Source organism: Opisthocomus hoazin, chromosome 5 (genome assembly GCF_030867145.1).
Source record: "Opisthocomus hoazin isolate bOpiHoa1 chromosome 5, bOpiHoa1.hap1, whole genome shotgun sequence".
Classification (NCBI taxonomy): domain Eukaryota; kingdom Metazoa; phylum Chordata; class Aves; order Opisthocomiformes; family Opisthocomidae; genus Opisthocomus; species Opisthocomus hoazin.
The window spans coordinates 69,456,091-69,480,106 of record NC_134418.1 but is presented as its reverse complement, the minus strand read 5'-3'; the positions used below and the strand labels follow the sequence as shown (position 1 = coordinate 69,480,106).

The following is a 24,016-nucleotide window of genomic DNA, read 5'->3' as shown; positions in this document are numbered from 1 at the left end:
GCAAGTACAGTAAAATCAGCTTTATATTCACAGTGTCTTTATAGTGCTTCTGTCTAGCCCCTTTATATATGTTCTCTATATAGTCTAAAAAGTTTTGTGTAATCCCAGTGAGCCTATCTTAAAGGTATTAACTTTTAAAACTGCAATAAATGATTACAAAGTAACTAGAAATCCCTGACTTTACACAGTTGCAGTTCATTGCCCCACAGCAACCTTAAAATGATCTATTAAATGATTATTAGAAACAATTAATTATACCAGAGAACTCTAAGAGCTCAAATGTAATTTCATGGTTATAATTTTCTTGTCAGGTAATAAAACGGGATGAGCTTGGCAAGGATCTGTCTGACTGCTCTCTGTTCGATTTGCTGAAATACGATGATTATAATAGTGACAAGCACCTAGCTCTGGAAGAATTCTATAGAGCTTTTCGTAAGTACAGAGATTAGCCTATTCTTCTTTCAGTTTTCTTTTCCCTCTCTTGCTGTGTTTTTCTAAAATGGTATTTTTTTTATTTTTAAATCTTGATACATCCTGCTGCTGTACTTAAACAATGAGTACAATTTAGCAGTCATGATGTAACAGAGAACTTCTTAGAAGAAATCAATGAGGTATTCATTAGTGTCCAGATTTCTGGGGAATTTTGGTAATGGAGAATTTGTAGATAATATTTCTTAATGCCAACATGCATTGATAAGCCTGTGTTGTGCACAAGTGGGAAGTAGTGTGGTCAGGACATAATCAATAAAACTGAAAAAGCAAGAACACTTCCCCACACCCCATATTTATGAGTGCTTATAATACCATTTCTGACAAACCCTGCAGCAAATGTACCACCTTTATTAGGTGCTTTATATCTTCACAGGACTCAGAGAGATGTAGATTGTGGTGAAGTTTTGCCAGGTATTTGTTCTCTGAATGCCAAAGGTGATTGGAGACAAAGACATACGAACTTCTTGACCAAACCACTGGGGTATGGGCAACATGGTAGTGAGTAGCAGAAAGGAGAAAGAGATGTTGAGAGCTTTTGTATGGTACGTTACATGCAATATAGGATATATCCATATGTTTTGTTATATCCAGATCAGAACTGATGATTTTCACTCTTATCTGCCTCAAATCTAAGAGTTAATCTTGAAATCTGACTTTGGTTTCAATAGCTGTTACTTCCACATTCGGCAACCTGGCAGCATAGCAGATCAAGTTTGTGCTCAGCTCTTCCTGTAGTGATAGTTTCGTTATGCATTGACTAGTCCATTAATGTATCTTCATGTTGAGTCATTACAGCCTGTTGCTTTAGTCTTCTTGTACTTTATCTTCGGACTACTGACAGTTCTTAGCCACTTCCAATGATGTCAAATGAAAAAAGTTCCAAAACTACTTTTAGAGTTTAAAACCAAAAAGTAATGGATGGATATTAGGAAAAAAATGGCTGCGTGGAAAGCAACAAGAATAAACATGAAATCAATCATCAAGAAAGACTTCCTGAAAGTTTTCTACTTTTCTCCATTCAATTCTATAAGTCTGATTTTAAATCTGATTTTATGATACTGCTTAGCTGAACTAATGGCTTACTGCTCCTAAAAAAACGTTGATTCTGCTTCCTGACATTATCTGACTGCCTGTCTTGCAGTGACAAGAGAGACACTCATGGTCTTTCCTCTGAGTCACTTACTAAATCAGCAGAAAAATATTCACCCTCCACATCACACACCCAATCCTGCTTATTTTCTGCTAGTTGAGTGATTTGACTTGAATCAGTGAAGGATCAGACCAAAACTCATGCAAAAGTGAAAGGAGAGTACAGCCAAGAAATTAAGGGGGGAGAGGGACAGAATGTTAGGACTTTGTGGCAGTGAGATAAATTGAGTCATGGGTACCAGCAGAACATTAGGAAATACCTTGATTTCTTTATTAAAAGTTGTGATACAAGTCTGACTTGCCAAAACATACAAAATTACATAGCATCAATAGCAACTTACCTGTGCATTACCTAAGATTATATGGATAGATGTTCTACAGGTAGTTCTTAATTAGATGCATAGATGTGGAAATATATATGGAAGCACACAGGATATATAGCAATCCAAGAAGGCTAGAGACATGTTTAAAAGCGTTAGCATGCTGTTTGCAAACACCAAAACCATGTGTTGATGGAAGCATAACGCTATTCTTCCAAATAACACTTTGATGTGCCTCTGAGGGACTGTTTTGCATAGTTGTAAAACTCCAGATATAAGGATAGCTTCATGTTGTGTATTTTTAATAGACTTTTGAATAATGAAGATCATTTCCATATGGTATGTTAAGCATTGCCTTAATATGAATGATAATGGAAACATTAGTTTACGTGAAGTTAGGAATTATTTAGGTTTCTTTGTTGAAATACAATAGTGAAGAAGACCCTATTTAAATCTATAAGGGTATCTTGGAACATGATTTCTATAGTAGGATTTATTCTTCTGTGTAGAGGTTTTTAACAAACTGTCTACATATTCTTTGCATTGTTTAAAAATGAAACCTAAAAAAAAAATTAATTCATTATAACTTTTTGTGCCCAACAGACCAAAGGAATGTGACATACCATTAGTCTCTGTAATTAAAACAAAACAATATCTCTTGAAATAAATTTGAGGATTAACTCTAGTTCCATTGCGTTTGTTCTTGAGAGAGTTTGATTTCAGTCATTCTGGCCTACGTCTGTAGCATTAATAAAAAATACATAATGCTGTAAAAGTCTACTAAGCTAAGAAAACCCAGAACGAGTTAAATGATACCCATCTGGTCATTCATCTACTGCTTTTAAGGCTAAACAAGCTGACCCCAAGCTGAAACCAAGATCTTCACACCAGCCAAGAGAAACCCAGGCAAAGCGAATGTGACAGCCCCAGTCCAGAGGCCTGTGTTGTTTCCTCAAGGCAAAGTCTATGACCTGTTACTAGTAATGGCAAGTCTGGATTTACCAGGATACAGAGAATTAATATAGACAGGGAATCAGATCCATGTGAGGAAATACAGGCAAGAAGCACTCGTGTCGCGTCTTTCACACACCATTCTGCACACAACTGTTTCCTCATTTATGCATCAAACTATGATAGAAGTAAATATTTTAATTTTCTTCAATGAAGTGAAATAAGAATATTGAAAATATTTATTCCAAACAAAAAAAACCCAGATTTTTTTCCCAGAATTTTCTTTAAGTATTTAATCATTTAAACTTTGCATTCCAAAGTTATAATTCTTATAATTATATATTATAATTTTGAATTTATAATTTTGTACATACGGAAAATATTATTTTTTCACCAGCTTGGATGCTTTCAAACATGTGGAATAAATAGAAATCAAAATAGGAAGGATTTGTTTAAAAACACTTTTTCTAACTATGTCATGAGTGAAGGATTGTACCTGAGTAATAATATTTGCAGGGAATCATCTTCTAAAATGTTATGGTAGTATTTGCTATTTAAAGAAGCTTAAAAGATGCTTGTAGAATTTTTGACCTCTTGTACGGTCCTCTGTCCATTGAGCTTGACAGTGTGTTTGTCTGTGGTTTTTAATCCTTTTATCTCTACCTTTTTCATCTGCATTTAGAACCTAATCTCAATTTCGTACCCACTACTCCCAGTGGATTTGCTTCTACCCCTAACAGCAGTGAAGTGGTGGATTTGAGAACTGTTGAAATCTCCTCATAAAAGTTTGCCTGCCCAACTGCTGGAACAAGAGTGACTGACATTTATTCACTCAGAAGGGCAGCGGAGGAAATTTGGGTTTGCAGTGCTGGAGAAATGCATCCTGTTCAAAACTGCTGCATAGAATTCAAAGGTGTTTTGTTTTTTTTTTTTCTTCTTTATTTCCACAACTCTAATGATTTGCTTCTTTTGGTATGTAGAGATAGTGGAATAAAGGGTACAGAAGAGAAGCAGTTATAATGCCTTGTTTATTAAGACAGAGTCATACAAGCACTGAAGTGCTAAGACTAGGTGGTAGAGGTAGGAGAGCTGTGATATGGGTCACAGCACCACAGTTTTTATGTGTGGCAATTCCCCAAGGGTACTTTTGAAGTTAGTTTGTACCTAAAGCTGCTAAAATATAAAGATACTATAAGTAACGAAATAGACTTATAAGACATATTTGAATTTGGTGAAGATTGAATAGCCCCCATTTTCTATGTGTAGTTGTTCATCGACATCATCTGCTCAGCACAGGGTCATGCTGCACAGAAGAACCTTTGAAAAAAACAAGAAGGATGGAAAAGGGCTGAGAGAAACCGTTAGGGATAGTTGTGTCATCAGCCGGAGACTAAATAGGGAACAGTAATAATCAAGCACACACCTAGCATGCACGTTTCTAGCTGTGATTTTAAATGATATTTTAAAAGACTTGGTTAAGATTTTGAACACAATTGCATAGGATTAAAAACCATCTTCACCATGCTGTTGAACAACCTACTCTCTTAAAGTGGTTTCTTTTTAAGGGATTAGGCAATTATATTTTGTTTAAATATGAATGTATATCTGTGGGATTAATTACCAGTACTGTTCCGTTAGCATTTGCAGGTAGGAATTTTTTCATTTGCATAATTAATTAGAAATTTGACTGTCATCTAAAGATTGTAAATTCAGAGTCAAACATGACTGTAGATTGTACTACTTCATGAAGAATTCCCCACAGATAACAGCAATTCTACTTTTTTCTCTAGTGGTAGAAAATGAACCACCTTAAGGGCAAAGTTTAATCATTGCCTATTTTCAAGGTTTTAACGTGTATATAGATATGTACCTATATGTATATATACACATGCTTGCTTGCATTCTGTGAATTACTTTTGACAGTCTCATTATATCTCACAGAATGAGTTCAAAATTAACAGGACAATCAAATGTGAGTAACTGTACGCAGTGGAATAAAAATCCCATTCCACCTTCAGAAGGTCAGATGCTGAGGCAGTAACAAAGAAAGATAATGCTTGAGAGGGTGCTCTCTGCCTTGGAGGTTTGTGCCAAGTCAAGGTTCACAAAATGTTACAAGCAGTTGAAGATGCTTGCTGGCTTCTGTAGTGTTTTACATATTGGCGAGACTGATGTGGGTTTCTGGATATCGTCTGTTTTCTCTCACACCGTGACGGGGATATTTTTGGTGCTATAACATCTGTCTACTAGGTATATGTCTACTAGATGCCAGTTTAACTGGATCAATAGTGTGTGCAGAGAGGAGCCTGAAATTTCCATTCAGAAGATAGAAAGTTTAGATCTAGATAGGTTTCACAGAATCACAGAATGTTGGGGGTTGGAAGGGACCTCTGGGGATTATCTAGGCCAACCCCCCTGCCGAAGCAGGGTCACCTAGATTCAGGCTGCACAGGACCACGTCCAGGAGGGTCTTGAATATCTCCAGAGAAGGAGACTCCACCACCTCCCTGGGCAGCCTGTTCCAGTGCTTCGTCACCCTCAGAGGGAAGAAGTTCTTCCTCATGTTCCGATGGAACTTCCTATGCTTCAGTTTGTGCCCGTTGCCCCTTGTCCTGTCGCTGGGCACTACTGAAAAGAGTCTGGCCCCACCCTCTGATACCCACCCTTCAGATATTTGTAAGTATATATTAGGTCCCCTCTCAGCCTTCTCTTCTTCAGGCTGAACAAGCCCAGCTCCCTCAGCCTCTCCTCATAGGAGAGATGCTCCAGTCCCCTCATAATCTCTGTAGCTCTCTGCTGAACTCTCTCCAGTAGCTCCTCATCTTTCTTGAAGTGGGGAGCCCAGAACTGGACACTGTACTCCAGATGGGGCCTCACTAGGGCAGTGTAGAGGGGAAGGAGAACCTCCCTTGGCCTACTGGCCACACTCCTCCTAATGCATCCCAGGGTCCCATTGGCTTTCTTGGCAGCCAGGGCACACTGCTGGCTCATGGTCAACCTGTTGTCCACCAGGACACCCAGGTCCCTCTCCGCAGAGCTGCTCTCCAGCGGGTCCACCCCAAGCCTGTGCTGGTGCATGGGGTTATTCCTCCCCAGGTGCAGGACCCTGCACTTGCCCTGGTTGAATTTCATCAGGTTCCTCTCTGCCGAATTTTCCAGCCTGTCTAGGTCTCACTGAATGGCAGCACAGCCTTCTGGTGTATCAGCCACTCCTCCCAGTTTGGTGTCATCAGCAAACTTGCTGAGGGTACACTCTAACTCTTCATTCAGATCGTTGTTGAATAAATTGAACAAGACTGGGCCGAGTACTGACCCCTGGGGAATACCACTAGTTACCAGGTTCCAACTAGACTCTGAGCCCCTGATGACAACCCTCTGAGTTCTGCCATTCAGCCAGTTCTCAATCTACCTCACTCATCCAGCCCACACTTCCTGAGCTTCCCTAGGAGGATATTATGGGAGACTGTGTCGAAAGCCTTGCTGAATTCGAGGTAGACAACATCCACTGCTCCTCCCTCATCTACCCAGGAGGCCATGCCATCATAGGAGGTTATGAGATTGGTCAAGCTTGATTTCCCCTTGGTGAATCCATGTTGACAACTCCTGATAACCTTCTTTTCCTCCACTTGCTTAATGATGACATCCAGAATGAGCTGTTCTGTCACCTTTCCAGGTATGGAGTTGAGGCTGACCGGCCTGTAGTTCCCCGGGTCCTCCTTCTTGCCCTTTTTGAAGACTGGAATGACACTGGTTTTCCTCCAGTCCTTAGGCACTTCTTCTGTTCTCCAAGACCTTTCAAAGTTCATGGAGATTTGCTCAGCAACGACATCTGCCAGCTACCTTAGCATTTGTGGATTCATCCCATCGGGGCCCATGGATTTGTAGGTTTCTGGTTTGCTTAGATGATCTCTCACACGATCCTCCTCAACCAAGAAAGGGTCTTTCTTCCTCCAGGCTTCCTCTCTTGCCTCCAGGGACAGGGATGCCTGAGGGACAGTCTTGGCACTGAAGACTGAAGCAAAGAAGGCATTCAGTAACTCTGCCTTCTCTGCATCCTCCATCACCAGGACACCCACCTCATTCAGCAGTGGCCCCATATTTTCCTTAGTGTTCTGTTTGCTGCTGATGTACTCAAAGAAGATTTTCTTGTTGTCTTTGACATCCCTTGCCAGATTTATTTCCAGGTGCACCTTAGTCTTCCTTGGTCAATCCCTGCATACTATGACAACGTTCCTGTATTCCTCCTAAGTGGCCTATCCCTCTTTCCTAATTTTGTAGACTACCTTCTTCCATTTGAGTTTTGCTAGAAGCTCCTTGCTCATCCACACAGGTCTCCTGCCTCCTTTGCTTGGTTTCTTGCTCATGGGGACGCACTGGTCTTGAGCACAGAGGGGAGTGATGCTTGAATAGTAACCAGCTCTCTTGGACCTCCCTACTTTCTAGAGCCCTAACCTGTGGGATTTCTCCAAATAGGTCTTTAGTGAGGCCAAAGTTAGGTTTCCTGAAATCCGAGGTTATGATAATACTTATTGCCCTACTTCCTCCACGCAGCATCCTGAACTCCACCCATCTCATGGTCACTGCAGCCAAGGCTGCCCCAAATCTTCGCATCCTCAACCAGTCCTTCTTTGTCAGTACAAGTTCCAGCAGCACACTTCTCTTCATTGGGACTGAAGGTATCAGCTGGTTCAGTCCTCTACTACTTCAGCCACATCATGTAAGATTCTGTCTCAGAAGTTATCCAGATCCATCTTCGTGTTTTGTTCTGCTTTTTTGTTTTCTTTCCACAGCCAGACTGAAGCTAAATGGTTTTCTATCTGCAAGTGTTTTTTTCAGACAGGGAAAAATGTGTTTAACTTTTTCTGAAAGGGTGGCTGAAAGCCTAAGATGATGGAGCCAAACAAAAGCTGGGAAGAGGGAATACTTGAAAGCTTTATCTTCTATAAACTAAAACTTAGCCAATGTTCTTCCTCTATTTTTCAAGGATTTCCTTTATTTGTGTTTTCTCTCAAGATAATTCTGTGTTTGCTGTAAATGCTGTTGCTTTTTATTTGTCTTCTAGTGCTCTTTTCCGAAATAAATAATCTTATGTTTTCCTCCTTTAAAGCACCATCTAAAATGAAATTTCAAAGCAGGTACTTCAGGTGGCCTTCATGGTGGGCTGCAAAACCTCAGGGCATATCACAAGCAAGTAAATAGTAATAAATTATTCTGTTTAATTGCTCAGTAGATGCAGATGTATATGTAAGCACTTCCCTTTCTGATTGCTGTGGGAAGAATGATGCTGATTTAGAGTTTTCTGAATAGAACTGATTGAATACAATGGATACCTATAATGAGTTTATTATAAATAATAGAACTCAATACTCTATGTAACAATTGACATCCTGCATAAAACAAAGAAAAAAAAAAAGTAATATATTTCAGAATAAATTTATCTTGTTAGTATAGGATTATTTTTGATATGATCTTATGCTCAGAAATGGGCCATAGGAGGTCCAGACCCTGAGGACTTGAGTGTAAAAATTACCACTAGATGTACAAGAAATTGTGGTAAAGAATTAGTTAGCCAAAACAAAGTGTGACCTAATTTTATGGTCACTTATTCTATTAGTGATGCTTTATAGTTTCACTGGAACTACTAGTACTTTCAGGTACCATGCAACATTATTAGCAATACCTAATCGATTGTGCAGCTGTTATTGAGGATCATGTATAATGTTACTGTGCATGCTATTGCTTTATATATTTAAAATTACCTTCAGTTTTGAAATGCTGTTCAGGTCACAGATATCAGATACAGATTTCAAGCACTCCTTACTGCTGAGGTATTTGTATGAAGTGATACAGAAACCTACAGTAGTAGCGGCTATTACGGAAGTTGATCTGGGATGAAATTACAGAACTTGTCTTTGGCTTAGCTTTTAGGAGGAAATGTGAGGCCAGTGCCTAATATGATTGTCAAACATGGTGCTTTGTTATGTTTTGAATTGTGGAAAGGGAAGCAGCAAGAAGTCCCCGTAAATATGGGGCTCATTATGATTGCATATGCTTACTTATTAGATTCTCTCAGCCCTCAGAAATGCTTCTCAGGCATCACTGCTTTCATTATGATAGCATTACTTCTGTATTAATTTGTCAAATGTAATTTTTACAGTAGCATCTTCAAAAACCCTTTTCTGAAATGTGTATCTTTATTTCCAAAGCAAAATAGACCAGAATTTAACAAGAAAAAAGTCAAAATAGAAAACCTGTACTGAATTATTCATTGAAAGAAGTGAGACTTCCCATTCTGTAAGTTCTCCTCAAGTCCACAAAGCCTCACTCAGAAAATATTTATTGAAGTTATACTTCCAATGACTTCAGCATGAGGTCCCAATTATAGTATTTAATGCGGAATCTGAGTCAGGGCTTTGTAACTATGATGAGTCTTCAGTAGTAAAACAGACTAACAAATAGTAGAGGAAAGATTTTCTGAGGGAGGAATAGGTATTATTCTGTCTCCTGCTACCATTAATTTCTTTTCAGCAACAAGTAGTGTGTGTCACATTGTTCCAGAGAGTATTGTATTTCTGCACTAACCTCTGAAAATACCAGTTAACATCACACTGATTAGGAGCTGTTGGACTGCGTGGTAATTTTTCTGCTCAACTTAATCTGTCTTTTAAATTCCTTCCTGTGCTACATGTATTTTCAATCTAGAGATTCTCAACTGGAGAAGACTGCAACTTCTTCTGTTGAGTGGGCAGAATTTCACGCTGATCATGTCAAACAAGTAAATATTTAAGACATTAAACTTTGTTTCACGGATTGAAGTAGTGTGCCTGAAATTGCTCACATGCCACTAAGTCATAATCAATTCTGTTTTATGCCAAGTGATTTCTAAACAATGATAAATGTGTTTATTTGGTGCTTCCCCAGTAAGACTGTGTGGAGTTTTTTGTGGGGTTTGTTTTTTTTTTTTTCAGTTGGTAGGGGATTGGGGTTTTAATTATTTATTTATTTTTGATTAGAAAAATGTCTCCGAGTAAAAAGGCCTTTTAAAAAAAAAAAACCTTAAGTGTTGCTGTTTGACAGCGTAGAAGTCCTCTGGGAAATATACTGTTGGTATACTTTGTTTAGATCTGGATCAGTGTAGGAGATAACTGATTTTAACATGCCTTCTTTATAGCGTACATTCAAAACAGTTGATAATTAATAACATGCAGGTGAAGCTTTTTATTCTTTTAAATTTTTGTGTGACTTTTGCCTTCCTTCTGGATAAACACAAAATGAAAGATTTTATCAAGGTACTGCAAGATCAGATATTGTACATGCTTGTCATGAAGCTCTGATGAAGTATGATATTCATCATTTTATGTAGCTGTGCTACTGTGTCTGCTAAGCCATAGAATGTTTGCACCGACTTGGGTAATTTAAGAACTGGATAAACAGTGTCAGAATGAACCAATCACATTTAAGTGTGAATAAACTGTTATTTCTTAAAGCCGGTTATCTAGAAATGGAGTACTGCTGTTTTGGGGAATCAACAAACAAATTTAAGGCCACATTAGGCTTGCATGAGTAGATGAAACAAATATTTCACAAGGTCTCTGGCTATCAGGAAATAATGAGGAAATTAGGAGATTTTGTTTAGGAACCTTGAGTTCTGCTGACCTCTAATCCCATCAGTGCACTTACGTAGGAGCTTTTGCTCGGTTCAGTAATGTAGTTTGCTAGAGACAGCATTGTGAAATGCAGGAGTGCAGAGGATGAAGATTGGAAGCAAACACCTTAGTTACACTATCGTTGTTTCACACAAGAGGATTGGTAGAGTATGACTTGCATAATATTTGTTATTGGCTCAAAATGTCTGAGAATGATATCTTGTATGCCTTGCAATGAGCTTATTTCAATGCTATGGAGAATGACAGAGAATGCTGAGGAAAAAATAAGCATTGAACAATTGTAAATATCTGGTTATGGTTAGCAAAGTCTGCCAGTCATTGATCTATTAGTTGTTTCGTGGGAATTAGTTCTCTGTGGTGAGTTAGAGTATTGTTGCAAATATTTTGTTTATGTTGCTAATTCTGAGAATATTTTCATAGTTGCAAAGCAGCATACCTGTAAGATCAGGCTATGACTGATGTTCCAAATTCCACAGACACCTTTATCTAAATATTGTAAGAAACATGTCATGGTGAATTTTAAATAATAGTTTATAATCACAGTTTCTTTTATTAACATTGTTAAAGGAAACACTCTTTCTCCATACCAGGAAAAAAATAAGGGGGAAGGAGAAAATATTCTCAGAACATAAGCAGTAATGACTGTGCATTAAAGGAGAGAGTCACTAGCTAATCCACAGGCAAGAACATTAAGTATGTCTACTTCAAGGCAGAACTACTCTTCTAGAACCATAATGAATATTAATAGGCTCCTAAAATATTATCTAGTAAGAAAGCCTCGATAACCATTGCATTATTTGTTTCCTTTGCACTTCTGACATTAGCTCTTTATCTGGTTTGCATAGTTAAAGTTGGTCACAAATTTCAACTTCCAGAGTAACTGGTTATAAATGCTGTTAGCCAACAATAAGTATTCATTTAAGCATAGTTTCTAAAATAATTTTCGGTATTATTATATTAATTCTCAATACAAGTTACCTTTCCTTTAAAGAGAACTGAAATCATACTTAGTATTTACCTTCTTGAGGAAACAGCACAGAGAAATCCTCATCCTCTTACAGAACTGCGAGTAATACGCTCAGTTTTTAAGGAAGGGGTGAAATGTTCAGAACTTTATCTTGTGTATTTCATTATGTGCCTAAATAGTTGTTTGATTTTCCATACAGCTGAATGCATCAATTTAAAATCCATTTAATAAAAGGATACTATTACTGCATGTTGAAGTAAACAGTTTATTAGTTCAATATTAAATTTAAATAATAAAATATTTGGAAAATTAAAAAGACTCTAACAGAAGAACTGCTAGCTTGAAATCTGAGGCAACTGTGCTGTAACATGATAAGATTCAGTGGTGATTTCTCAGTTATGCTTAAGAAATAGAAAAAAAGGAAAGAGAAAGTGGGTCTAAGCCCAAAGTCACAAAAAGCTAATATTTTTGATCACTAAGAGAATGTAAGTATATCAGATGAAGACTGAATAAGGTACCTTTTCTCTCCAAGAATCAATTTATTTCTTTGGAGGATGTTTTGAGCTGCTTTTTGTTACTTTATGATTCATACAAGGTTGAGTTTACTGGTGATTCTTAAGTATAGCCACTAATGTTCACTTTAGTAAAGTGTTACTAAGCAATTTTATCCAAAAATTTGGAACATGTTATTTCATCTTTATACCTTCCAGGCTATTCTGGAGTCCAAAGCAACAAGCTTTCCTCAAAAAAGGCTGTCAGGTTTTTGGTTTTGAGGTATTTTGATAACGCATCTGCTCCATCTATCTATAACTGCTCTATCTATTTGTAACAACAAGGGTGGACAAGGGAAAACCTATGGATGTCATCTATCTGGATTTTTGTAAAGCCTTTGACACTGTCCCCCACAACATGCTTCTCTCTAAATTGGAGAGCCATGGATTTGATGGGTGGACCATTCGGTGGATATGGAATTGGTTGGATGGTCGCAGTCAAAGGGTAGTGGTCAACGGCTCAATGTCCAGATGGAGACCAGTGACTAGTGGAGTCCCTCAGGGGTCCGTACTGGGACCGGTGCTGTTCAATATATTTATCAATGACATGGACAGTGACATCGAGTGCACCCTCAGCAAGTTTGCAGATGACACCAAGCTGAGTGGTACGGTCGAGAAACCAGAAGGACGGGATGCCATCCAGAGGGACCTGGACAAGCTGGAGAGGTGGGCCTGTGTGAACCTCATGAGGTTCAACACGGCCAAGTGCAAGGTCCTACACCTGGGTCGGGGTAATCCCCGCTATCAATACAGATTGGGGGATGAAAGGATCGAGAGCAACTCTGCTTAGAGGGACTTGGGGGTACTGATAGACGAAAGGCTGGACATGAGCTGGCAATGTGCGCTGGCAGCCCGGAGGGCCAACTGTGTCCTGGGCTGCATCAAGAGAAGCGTGGCCAGCAGGTCGAGAGAGGGAATTCTGCCCCTCTACTCAGCTCTGGTGAGACCTCACCTGGAGTACTGCGTTCAGCTCTGGAGCCCTCAGCACAAGAAGGACATGGAACTGTTGGAGTGGGTCCAAAGGAGGGCTACTAAAATGATCCGAGGGCTGGAGCACCTGTCCTATGAGGACAGGCTGAGAGAGTTGGGCTTGTTCAGCCTGGAGAAGAGAAGGCTGCGGGGAGACCTGATTGCAGCCTTTCAGTACTTAAAGGGAGCCTATAGGAAAGATGGGGACAATCTTTTTAGTAGAGGCAGCAGTGACAGGACGAGGGGTAATGGTTTTAAACTAAAACAGGGTAGTTTTAGGCTGGATATAAGGAAGAAATTCTTTACAATGAGGGTGGTGAAACACTGCAACAGATTGCCCAGAGAGGTAGTGGAGGCCCCATCCCTGGAAACATTCAAGACCAGGCTGGACAGGGCTCTGAGCAACCTGATCTAGTTAGTGGCATCCCTGCTCAGTGCGGGGGGGTTGGACTAGATGACCTCTAGGAGTCCCTTCTAACCCAAAACTTTCTATGATTCTATGATTCTGTGATTCTATTTGATTACTTTGGTTTTGTTCTCGCATCTGGGTAAACAAAAATAGAATTATTACATTCAGAAGAAGATTGTGACAAGCTTTTAGTAATTCCTGAGATACCTGGATTTCTTAAGTAGATCTGACATTTACAGAATCACAGAATCACAGAATGTTTGGGTTTGGAAGGGACCTCTGTGGGTCATCTAGTCCAACCCTCCCGCCGAAGCAGGGTCACCTACAGCAGGCTGCACAGGACCACGTCCAGGTGGGTCTTGAATATCTCCAGAGAAGGAGACCCCACCACCTCCCTGGGCAGCCTGTTCCAGTGCTCCGTCACCCTCAGAGGGAAGAAGTTCTTCCTCATGTTCAGACGGAACTTCCTGTGTTTCAGTTTTTGCCCTTTGCCCCTTGTCCTGTCTCTGGGCACTACTGAAAAGAGTCTGGCCCCATCCTCCTGACACCCACCCTGCAGATATTTGTAAGTATATATTAGGTCCACTCGCAGCCTTCTCTTCTTCAGGCTAAACAAGCCCAGCTCCCTCAGCCTCTCCTCATAGGAGAGATGCTCCAGTCCCCTCACCATCCTTGTAGCCCTCTGCTGAACTCTCTCCAGTAGCTCCTCATCTTTCTTGAACTGGGGAGCCCAGAACTGGACACAGTACTCCAGATGAGGCCTCACTAGGGCAGTGTAGAGGGGAAGGAGAACCTCCCTTGGCCTACTGGCCACACTCTTCCTAATGCACCCCAGGATGCCATTGGCCTTCTTGGCAGCCACGGCACACTGCTGGCTCATGGTTAACCTGTCGTCCACCAGGACACCCAGGTCCCTCTCCGCAGAGCTGCTCTCCAGCAGGTCCACCCCAAGCCTGTACTGGTGGATGGGGTTGTTCCTCCCCAGGTGTGGGACCCTGCACTTGCCCTGGTTGAACCTCATCAGGTTCCTCTCTGCCGAACTTTCCAGCCTGTCGAGGTCACGCTGAATGGCAGCACAGCCTTCTGGTATATTTGCGCTATGAGAAGATTATCTGAAGACACAGTTTTGTACCTAGATTATATGAAAGTACCTTGGAAATGCTGTAAATGGGGCTAATAAAAAATAATTCTGATTTTGCAAAGCTTGTGAGCTTTTCTGTAGACCTTACTGTTACAGAAAAGTGTATTACAGTATATCGGGAAAGTTTTTTTGATTAAATGCCCTCAAATATCCATTACATACAATAAGAAACCATTCACTCAAGAATGTCTCCATTCAAAGAAATATAGTGCAGAAGAAACTCTTTTAGTTCATTCTGTTACTCATGGTGAATTAGGTTCTGGTAAAATGTTCTTATTTCAGGAAATTTCATTATTGACTTCATTTCCAATGCAGAGTAGCACAATTCCAAGTTTTACTGTGGTATTCCTCCACAGCTTTTGTGTTTGTAGTTGGTCTGGGGTTTTTTTGCTCTCTTGAACATTGTGCTTCTGTAGTGTGTTTTGATATGTATGTTTTTGCAGTTTACAACTTTCCTAGCACATCCATATATACCACTGGCAATAAGACACTATTTTTGGCCAACTGAAATAGTTGGAGAATGGAATATTTGGATCTAAGTATTTTATAGAAAATTGCAAAGAAAATGTTGATAAAGTAGTTTTTAATATGAAAATGGTCAACATATTACATTTTAAATAAAAATAATTCAAGCGATTCATCTTGGTATCCTAAATTAAATGTTTCAATAACAATACAAAGATTCCTACCCATTTTTTTCTATTTTGTAAAAAGAGAACAGTTTTTTTCAAGATTGTGCTGTACACATAGATATGTGTATGAATAACATAAATGTACACTTAGATAAAAGTGGGTATGTAGTTTAATCTGAAGAGTGCACCCACTTAAGACTTTGAATTCCTATTTGAAAATGCCCTCTTTATGTCAGTTTTGAGAGCACCTTCTAGCCAGTTCCACACTACTGGGCTCCAACTTTGCTGCAGGGCCCTGGCCAGGGAAAAGAGTGGAAGTGTTGGAAAGAATTGGAAGAGTTCCTTGCTTGATGACTCCTTCAGGTATATTTTTCATTCCCATTTCAAACTTCCCAAGGGAAAAATATCACAAGTGGACATGTAACAGGCCAGAGGAGAGCATCCAACTTACCAACTGTTATACTCTTCCTATTATGTCTGCGTTTATTACAAGGACACTCAAACTGTAGTCATTACTGTCATCTTCATCGGTGGTAATATGCTTTCACTGTGTTCAGAGTGATGGACCGTTTTCCTGTCTATCTTCTATTTATCATGTATTCTGCCTCAGTTTTATTTAGTTTTTTAACTTAAAATAGTTTCTGTTTAGTTTTCTCTTAGTTAATGTTTTCAGGCTTTGGTTTTGTCTTTCCCTCCTCGTTCCCAAATCAAAAAGGATTAATCACATGCAAAAGATGTACTCATATAAATGCTCTTGACCCATTCGCTGAAGGGTGCCAAGGAATAAGAGGGAGAAATTCAGAGCAGCCGTGGGATTTCTGAGCTTTTTTTTACCCTGTATTTGACAATCTTTTTGTAGCTCATTCATAAAATGTGGTAAGAGAGAAAAATGAAAAGCACAGTGATTTGCAAGGGGCTTCATGATGCATGCCTTTGGAAAGCAGAAATGTATATCTATCTTACTAACCTGCGTCTCCTGAACTACTTTGAACTAGACTGAGGAGATGCCTGCTTCTAAATTAAAATCGTATCTCTAGTAAGTTTTCAATGGCCAGCTCATTCTAAAGATCTAAAGCCACAAAATTTGGAGAGGATAGGACATTTGCAATATTAGTTAAATATGACAAATGCATTATTTCTGTTTTCAACTTAGGGTTTTTTTTTAAGTGTAAGATAATAAAAAGTTGATTTTTAACTTCAGAAAGATTGAAAAAAGACTATGCTGCCAGTCCTCGATGAAACACACTGATTATCTATAAATATGGTTTTCTTTTATAAAAATGAACATATTTATCAAACAGACAGTGGGAATACATAATTAAACAAAAAAATCCTTAGAAGATATCTTCTAGGCTTAATTTTTTTGGGGGGGAGAGGGGGTGATGGTGGGTTTGTGATTGATGTTATGATCTAAAAAGCATTTGAAAAAATATTCACTTTAAGAAAAATACACAAAGTTTTTTTTTAAAGGCAGAATGTTGTTCTCTAACCCATATAATAATCAAATTAGTCTAGTTTATAACAATTGCTAGTACACATATTAGATAATGCAAATTATTTTAGTACATTCACAAGATGCTTCGACGAAAGAATTCTGTCATAACAAATTGTTATGTCTGGCTAGCTAATAATTTCATTTTCTTAAGTCATATATTGAACGATGGACAAAGTAATTCACATGTTGTTATTTTAAGTTTTGGGAACTATGATCAATTTAATCCTGTAGTGATAGAACTGTGTGGTATGTTTGAAGATATGCATGAAAAAGTGGGCTTTTTTATTTTTAAAATTTTATTTCAGTAAGTCTTGATCTCTTGTCATCTAGAATGTACCTGGTTAATATACCCCACAGGTCTCTTCAGTATTTGTAAATAGCTTGTCATATGCTGTCACTACCAAAAATATTTGGACGTGTATAGAGTTAAGCAAAGTGGCACCCCAGAATTTAAGCTGCTACAACTCCATATAAATATTTACAACTGTGTGATTTAGGGGGGAAAGAATATCAAATAGTCCAGCCGGTCAGAACTATTTGTATGATCTCAGATAATGGTATTCTGAACTGTGATGCTTCTTGTTCCTTATTACTCCTGGCTTTCTAACTACTCAGAAACAAATTAATGATTGCATACAATAATTATTTATGTGTTCATTAGAGAGATAGATACATGTGAACTGAATTCAGTATGGACATTTATGTATGTGTGGGTTGCATATATTTGATGAAATTGTATGTCATGCTAACTCCACTCCCTCTGCTCACTGGAACCTTTATTTATTCAGATGACTATTATGTGTTTTATACACAGCCTAAAAACATGTGTGCAGTTATCCAAATCTGCTTTATATGCTGGATATATGGATTTAAAAAAACACCCCCACAAAACCCCACTCTTCCCCCTCACAAACAAAAAACATTTTCCACTAAAGGAAATAGGGAAACAGACAAACAGAATACCTGTGAGGTTGTGTTGTATACAGAAATAAATTGTCACTAGATTCTTACACCAGTTTTCTAAATTAATCATGCTCTCAGAGTATGAAATCTTATGTTAAGTAAGTTAGCAAGTGATTTATATGGAAATGCAGTTTTGGGCATAGTAGAAGAGAAGGTGCCGTACAAAGGCTATGAAGCAGAGGTATACATAGTACAACATTGTGTCAAAACATGTTTAAAAAAAATATAAAACAAAAACCTAGAGAAGAGGATAACGACATAAGCCTTCTCTATGTAGTTCTTTAGTATAAGAATTGGGAAACTAATTGCTTAAGATGGAAGGAATCCAACAATTCATCTGGTTGCCAATCTGCCATGAATAAATTATTGGAGAAAGCATCATTTTTTAAAATTTGTTTTGCATTACTAATATAATTCTTCCCAACCTACATGTAAGGTAGAGATGTATTTGTTGGAGGGAATAGTTATAGTGTTTTAAAACTTGCTGAATGCTATGTTTAAGAAATAGATGCTAAACAAAGATTAATGTTTTATTTGTGCTTATGAAGTGCTGAGTTAATGTGTGTTTTGAGTAAAAACATATAGGTATCAACAACTTCTTTGGGTTAGAACAATGATACATCTAGTCCAGTATCTTTGCTCTAAGAGTGCTGAAGGAGGATTACAAAAGAAGAAAAATCGTGTGAGATTCCTCTAATATAGTCTCTGTTCTCTAGTGATTTTTGTCTCGGAGACTGCTTGTCTTTAATAGCTCTTGATGGAAGCCTTGCTCACAAATTTGATTGCTGTTTGGACCCATGTGGAATTAGCATCCACAACATTCTGTTTCAGAGACTTTCACAATTTAATGACTGCTGAGTAGAATAAGTATCTTTTTTTCCTTCATTGTACCCAGCTACTGTTTAGTTTATTTAGTTCTTGCATGATAAGAAACCATGAACAATAGTTCCATATTCCAAGTCTCCAAGACACCTTTTTTTTTTTTTTTAACCTCCTGAGATATCTTTGTAGTCATCTCTTTTCCAATCTGAAAAATCTCAGTCATTAAATAGCTGCTTGTACGGAAAGCCTCCCACATCTGTGATCATTCCTGTTGTGTTTCTCTGTTCTTTTCCAAGTTCTGCTGCAAGTTTTTTTACAGAGGGAGGGACAAAAAGTGAACAGTCAAGTTGCTCATGCAACATGGATTTATACAGTGGCATAATAATGTTTTTCTGTTTAGATACCAGTCTTTGCCTAATAATTTCTTTTATTGTTATATTGTCAGGACTGAGTACCTGTTTTCATAAAACTGCAAATTATACTTTCAAGGACTCATACCTAAGCAATAATAACTAGCTCTGAGCCCATCACTGTGTAAAAAGGTTGGGCACTTTTTTTTCCTTTCATGAAGTACTTTGAATATTGAATTAAATATATTGAACTTGGCATGCCAGTGTGGCAAGGTTGGTCTTTAAACAAATCAGCTTTTATGTTTGCTACCTAAAATACCAGATTAGTTGTTCTCCAAAAGTTCTATCTCAGAAAATTTTATCACTTCATTTTCTTACCCTTTTCTTACCCCTTCTCCTGGGTGATGTTGAACAAAATAAGTTCCAGTGCAGGTGGAACTCCACTGGTGACTGTTCTTTATAAGAGATCTGCAAATAGACACCTTTAATGGAGAAGTGAAAGACAATCGTATCCCAGCCTATGACAAGATCTGATGCACACTGTGAGAAAGTGTAGATAGGAAGACACTGTGAGTAGGACTGTAGTGTGTAAGACCTAAGTGCTAAGAACCGTAGATTAATCCAGTCTGTCTTTAGTTTGTTATTCAACCTTTATGCTGATCTTCTCAGATGCATAGCTTGCTGTCTGCTTTGATCTTGGGGAAATATACCAGGTGCAGAAAGCCAAGAGAGGAATACACAGAGTTCTTGTTCTCGGAATGTGCCACCATGTTCAACGTGAATTCGTGGTCCTTTACATGGATACATATCCTTAAGAGGGGTAAAACTACTCAGCAAATAAAAGAGTTAGATTCCTTTATACAGTCAGGTAACAGAATCTACCTGGGTTCTGGTTTCTTTCTTTTCCTCTCTAAATGTAAATAGTTACATCAGCTAGTTGATAGATTTTTCAGAATATCTTGCATCCTATAACTTCCCATCTGTGCTTATTTCTATGTTAAAGATTTTTATGAGGAGCGGCTTCATAACTCTAGTCTTCAGATTGCAGGGAATTATTGAATAAAAGGTTCATGGCCCTCCTCTTTTTGCAGTGGAAATGTAGTAGTTGTGCTATCCTTCAGGCTTTCTAACTACATTTGCAGTTCAGGTAATTTAATCCTGACTTGCTATTCTAGAACATTGTCCTGTCATTTTCCTGACAGAACTGGGCAAGGAGACAGTTTTTACAAAGTTGGGTTGTAACAAAACTTGGGATAAGTCCAGAGATCTTAAATGTTTAGAAATTCTATTACCATTCTGGGAAAGAAGCTTTGAAATTTGAAAGTGAAATGAAGATACACAGTAAAGAAAAGTGGCAAATTATTATATTTATAAACTGAAATATTTGTGCATAAACCTGTGAATTACTAGGGCTGTCAACCCTCCTTTTAAAATTTCCATTTCATTATTGAGTAGTTCCAGAAATACTTCATAGATTGAACCATTGCATTTTAAATGTTTCGTCTGAGGTAACTCCAAGTATGTAGTATTGATGTTCAGCATCTGTATTTGCAATAAACAGAAGGAGCATTAAATTTGGATCTATACTAGTAAAATTACTTGAAAATAGTTATGCTAACTCTTAGCATTTAAATAAAACGGTTTTGCTTGAACTGGTCATGTGCAAACACAACAAACATACATAAATAGATTGTTGCATAAATTCCTTCTTTTGTGTAGACAAATTCAACAACATATACTACAATAAATAAGCTCAAAACCAATTATCACTATTACTTTAGTAATAGTGAATGACCACTTGCTTATTATCTGGATAAGAAAGCTATATTTAACAACTAACTTCATTTCCTGTGAAAATTGATTTCAAGAGGAAAACAGAAAAGATTATAAGGAGTAAGGGATTACTATGCCTTTTTAATTATGTATTGTTCCTGATCTATGGTACTGGCCATTCTTACCCAAATACTGTTTTTCATAATTTATCGCAAGATATGTAGTTTTCAATATACATTGCAAAATTTGGTTCTGTGCCTATTTTTGAGTAATATAGTGTTCATCATGATTGCATTACAAATAGGTGGTCTAGATTTACAGATGTTTTGAGGTTCATTTAAACTGTTGAATTGTTAATCTGAAAAACTGAATAAGGAAGCATGCTCTGATCACATTTACCTTAAGATATGTTGGAAGATACTGAACTTGTACAATGATAGAGTTTGTGTATTTGAAAAAAGTTTTTCCAGGCTACTGGAAAGAGGACATTTGATCACAGTTGAGGCATTATGTCCTCTGCTTCCCGGTGATTTAATAGATCACATAGAAATAAGGAGTTGCAAAAATTCATTGCATTTTGAACAATATAACGTTTGAAGCACTGGATATTTATGCTGCAGGCTCCAAGGTTGATTAAAAACAACTGGATTAGCTGTAAACCAACTATAAAAGTGGACTTCTGAACAGTGCAACATGTATCTTGCATGTTCTAACGCACAATGATGTGCAGCAGAAAGGCTTCTCCAAACTAAGCAAGATATTTTGGATAACTTTATACCCCACAGTGGACCCACTTTTAGCATCTGACTACTAAGTTTATCTGAGATCATGTATTATTCATGTGAGACTGCCACTAGTTTCAGATGATTTCATTGACAGTAACTAGAAAGTATGTAAAAGATAGCACTGGTGGCAAGAGTTGCTGAAGAGACAAAGCACACAAGAAGGCAGTTTAGTACAGTGATGGACAGAGAGAGAAAGACATTTGCTAAGGAAATAGATGCAGAAGAGTCTATAATTAGCAAACACTCCTCCAGAACCTAAAATTGAAAGCTGTGATCCTTGGTCTTTTCTCTTGGCTGCCACCAAACAATTGTGAGGTCCACTGCAGGAACAGTGAATGATGCCTATGGAAAGATGAGAAGCTTTGGCAGCTCTCAGGTCTACAATTTCTTAGATCAATTTGGGGTTTTGTACACTCTAAAGATCTAAATCCATGTAAGCTGGGCTTTCATTCATTCTAGATGGTGGGATTTTTATCATCATCCTTTTAATGTAATTTATAATTACAGTCTTTAAGATATTAAAAGAAGCTTGTATCAACTTCATGATCCTGTTACTGCATTATGAAGCAAATTTTATCTACATTTGCACATATGTCTTGGTGTTCCTGTCTTATTTGATAAAGAGAATAGAGAATGAATCAGAAGTATAGCATAAAACTAGCTTTTGGCTGTTAAGGCCTCCACCTTTTTTATTATTGAAGCTGAAAGGTGTTTAGTGAACGAGGCAGATAATTACAATAAGAAAAAAGAGAAAGCTAATGGTAAATAAAAGTGTGTTTTTAAGTAGCTAAATTGCCTTTACTTTTTCACCAAAGCTCCTAAATAGCATAATGCGTCAGGCTAGGAGTTAATTCAATTTAGCCGAATTGTTAAGTGGACATGGTTGCATATTCCTCACATTCAGGATATGATTTTTGAGACAAGGATGCATTTGCAGAGGTTCTGAGTACTCTTAGATGAAACTGAAATTTACTGAATTTACTTTGAACACATAAAATGGTATCCAGATGAAGAACAGTATCATGTTGGGAACCTAGGCCTCTTGAACACTTTTGACAGATTAACTTTTCTTTGCCACGCTTCCATGACTCTGCTATATGGTATTAGCATTATTGCTCCCTAGACTCACACTGAGATATGAAGGCATGCTGGCAGAGTTTGTAAAATGCGTAGCTGCCCCTTCAAAGCTCTTGATGAAGCTTTGAAGGATACTGTTAAGAGCTTTTCAGAAATCCATCTAGACTACATGAACTGGATCACTTTTGCCTTTTGCAGCCCTTACCACTGCCATTGGGAATTCGGATTTGTCACAGACTCCTTCATAGCTAGGATCATTGAATCACAGAACATGTTTGAGGTGAATTTTGACAGGCCAAACTCTTTTATTCATGTTCAACTTGCAGTCTGCCTGGATGCTTGTCTGCAAAGCTGATTTCTAGTCACCTGAAAACCTGTATTGTTACATGGGCTTACTCTGTCCCAAGTGCAAGAATTTTCATTTGTCTTGGTAGAGTTTCATAGTTTGTTAGCCAATTCCTCCTGCTCATAAAGGTCCTCTGAAGGGCAGTCTTGCAGAAATATGCTTCCTGGTCCTGTAAGTTTGGTGCCAGATGCAAGAGTTCTGGGGGTGTATTATGTCCTGTCATCCAAGTCACCGAAGAAGTTGTTAAAAAGTATCAGCCCAGTACTGAAACCAGTTGTAGTGAACTGACCCTTATTCTATGAAATGCTGACCACTGCCCTTTGATCCTGAAGGTGCAGTAAGTTACCTATAGTCCACTCATGCTGCCCACACCTCCCTAGCTGGGGCCCAACAGTGCTGTGAGAGACTGCATCAACGCCTTACTGAAGTAAATGATATTCACTGCTGTTCCATTAACCATATGCCTATCATTTCAAAGTAGAAGCCAGTTCAGACTTAAAATTCATACATCTACTCTGCTGAATGTTCCCCCCTAGATGGTTGAGTAAATACAGCTTTTTCACTCTACTAGGAAGTCCTCCGATGTTAATAGTGCCTATGTCTGCCTCTGCAGCCTGCAATTTTGTTGATACTGTATTTTTAAAAAATTTAGATAAAATTATAATTCACTCATTACCAGTCTATGTATTTGAATTTGCCATCATCACAGGGTGCATAATTTGAACTTACTTATTTTAAGTTCAAAAAATTACCATGTAGATCAGTTTTATCACATAACACCACTCATGAATACTTATGTGCACCACTGTTTCCACGGAAAACATTATTTTCAACTTGATGGCAGTCCATTTTTATCATTCCTAATTTCTGATGCTGGGTGAACCTTGTGCTGGCGATGTGCTAAACATTTACAGCTGGTCTTATCATGAATCATGATTGACTTTATTCCTCATTAGATTTCCTATGAGGATTTAGAAAATGTAGCGTATAATCCTATGTTTATTGGTACTTATCAGCCTTTTGTGCATTCTTCAGATTGAAAAGTCTTTGTCTGAAAGTAGTCAGTCATTGGGGGTAATGAATTGTATCTAGCTTAAAGTTTTTTATATGTTTTAAATAAAAGTACTATCAGTGATAAAGTCAATTAATATACTTGA

At 38.1% G+C, this 24,016-nt stretch overlaps 1 protein-coding gene across 4 annotated transcripts in view; it reads left to right on the top strand.

Moving 5' to 3' along the window:
- Window positions 1-24,016, top strand: part of FSTL5 (follistatin like 5) — a 318,510-nt gene that overhangs the window by 181,512 nt on the left and 112,982 nt on the right. For all 4 annotated transcript variants that reach the window (XM_075421652.1, XM_075421651.1, XM_075421650.1 and 1 more), the window contains one exon: window positions 312-432. In XM_075421652.1, coding sequence (XP_075277767.1) covers window positions 312-432 — 121 coding nt within the window. The remainder of the gene's footprint in view (window positions 1-311; window positions 433-24,016) is intronic.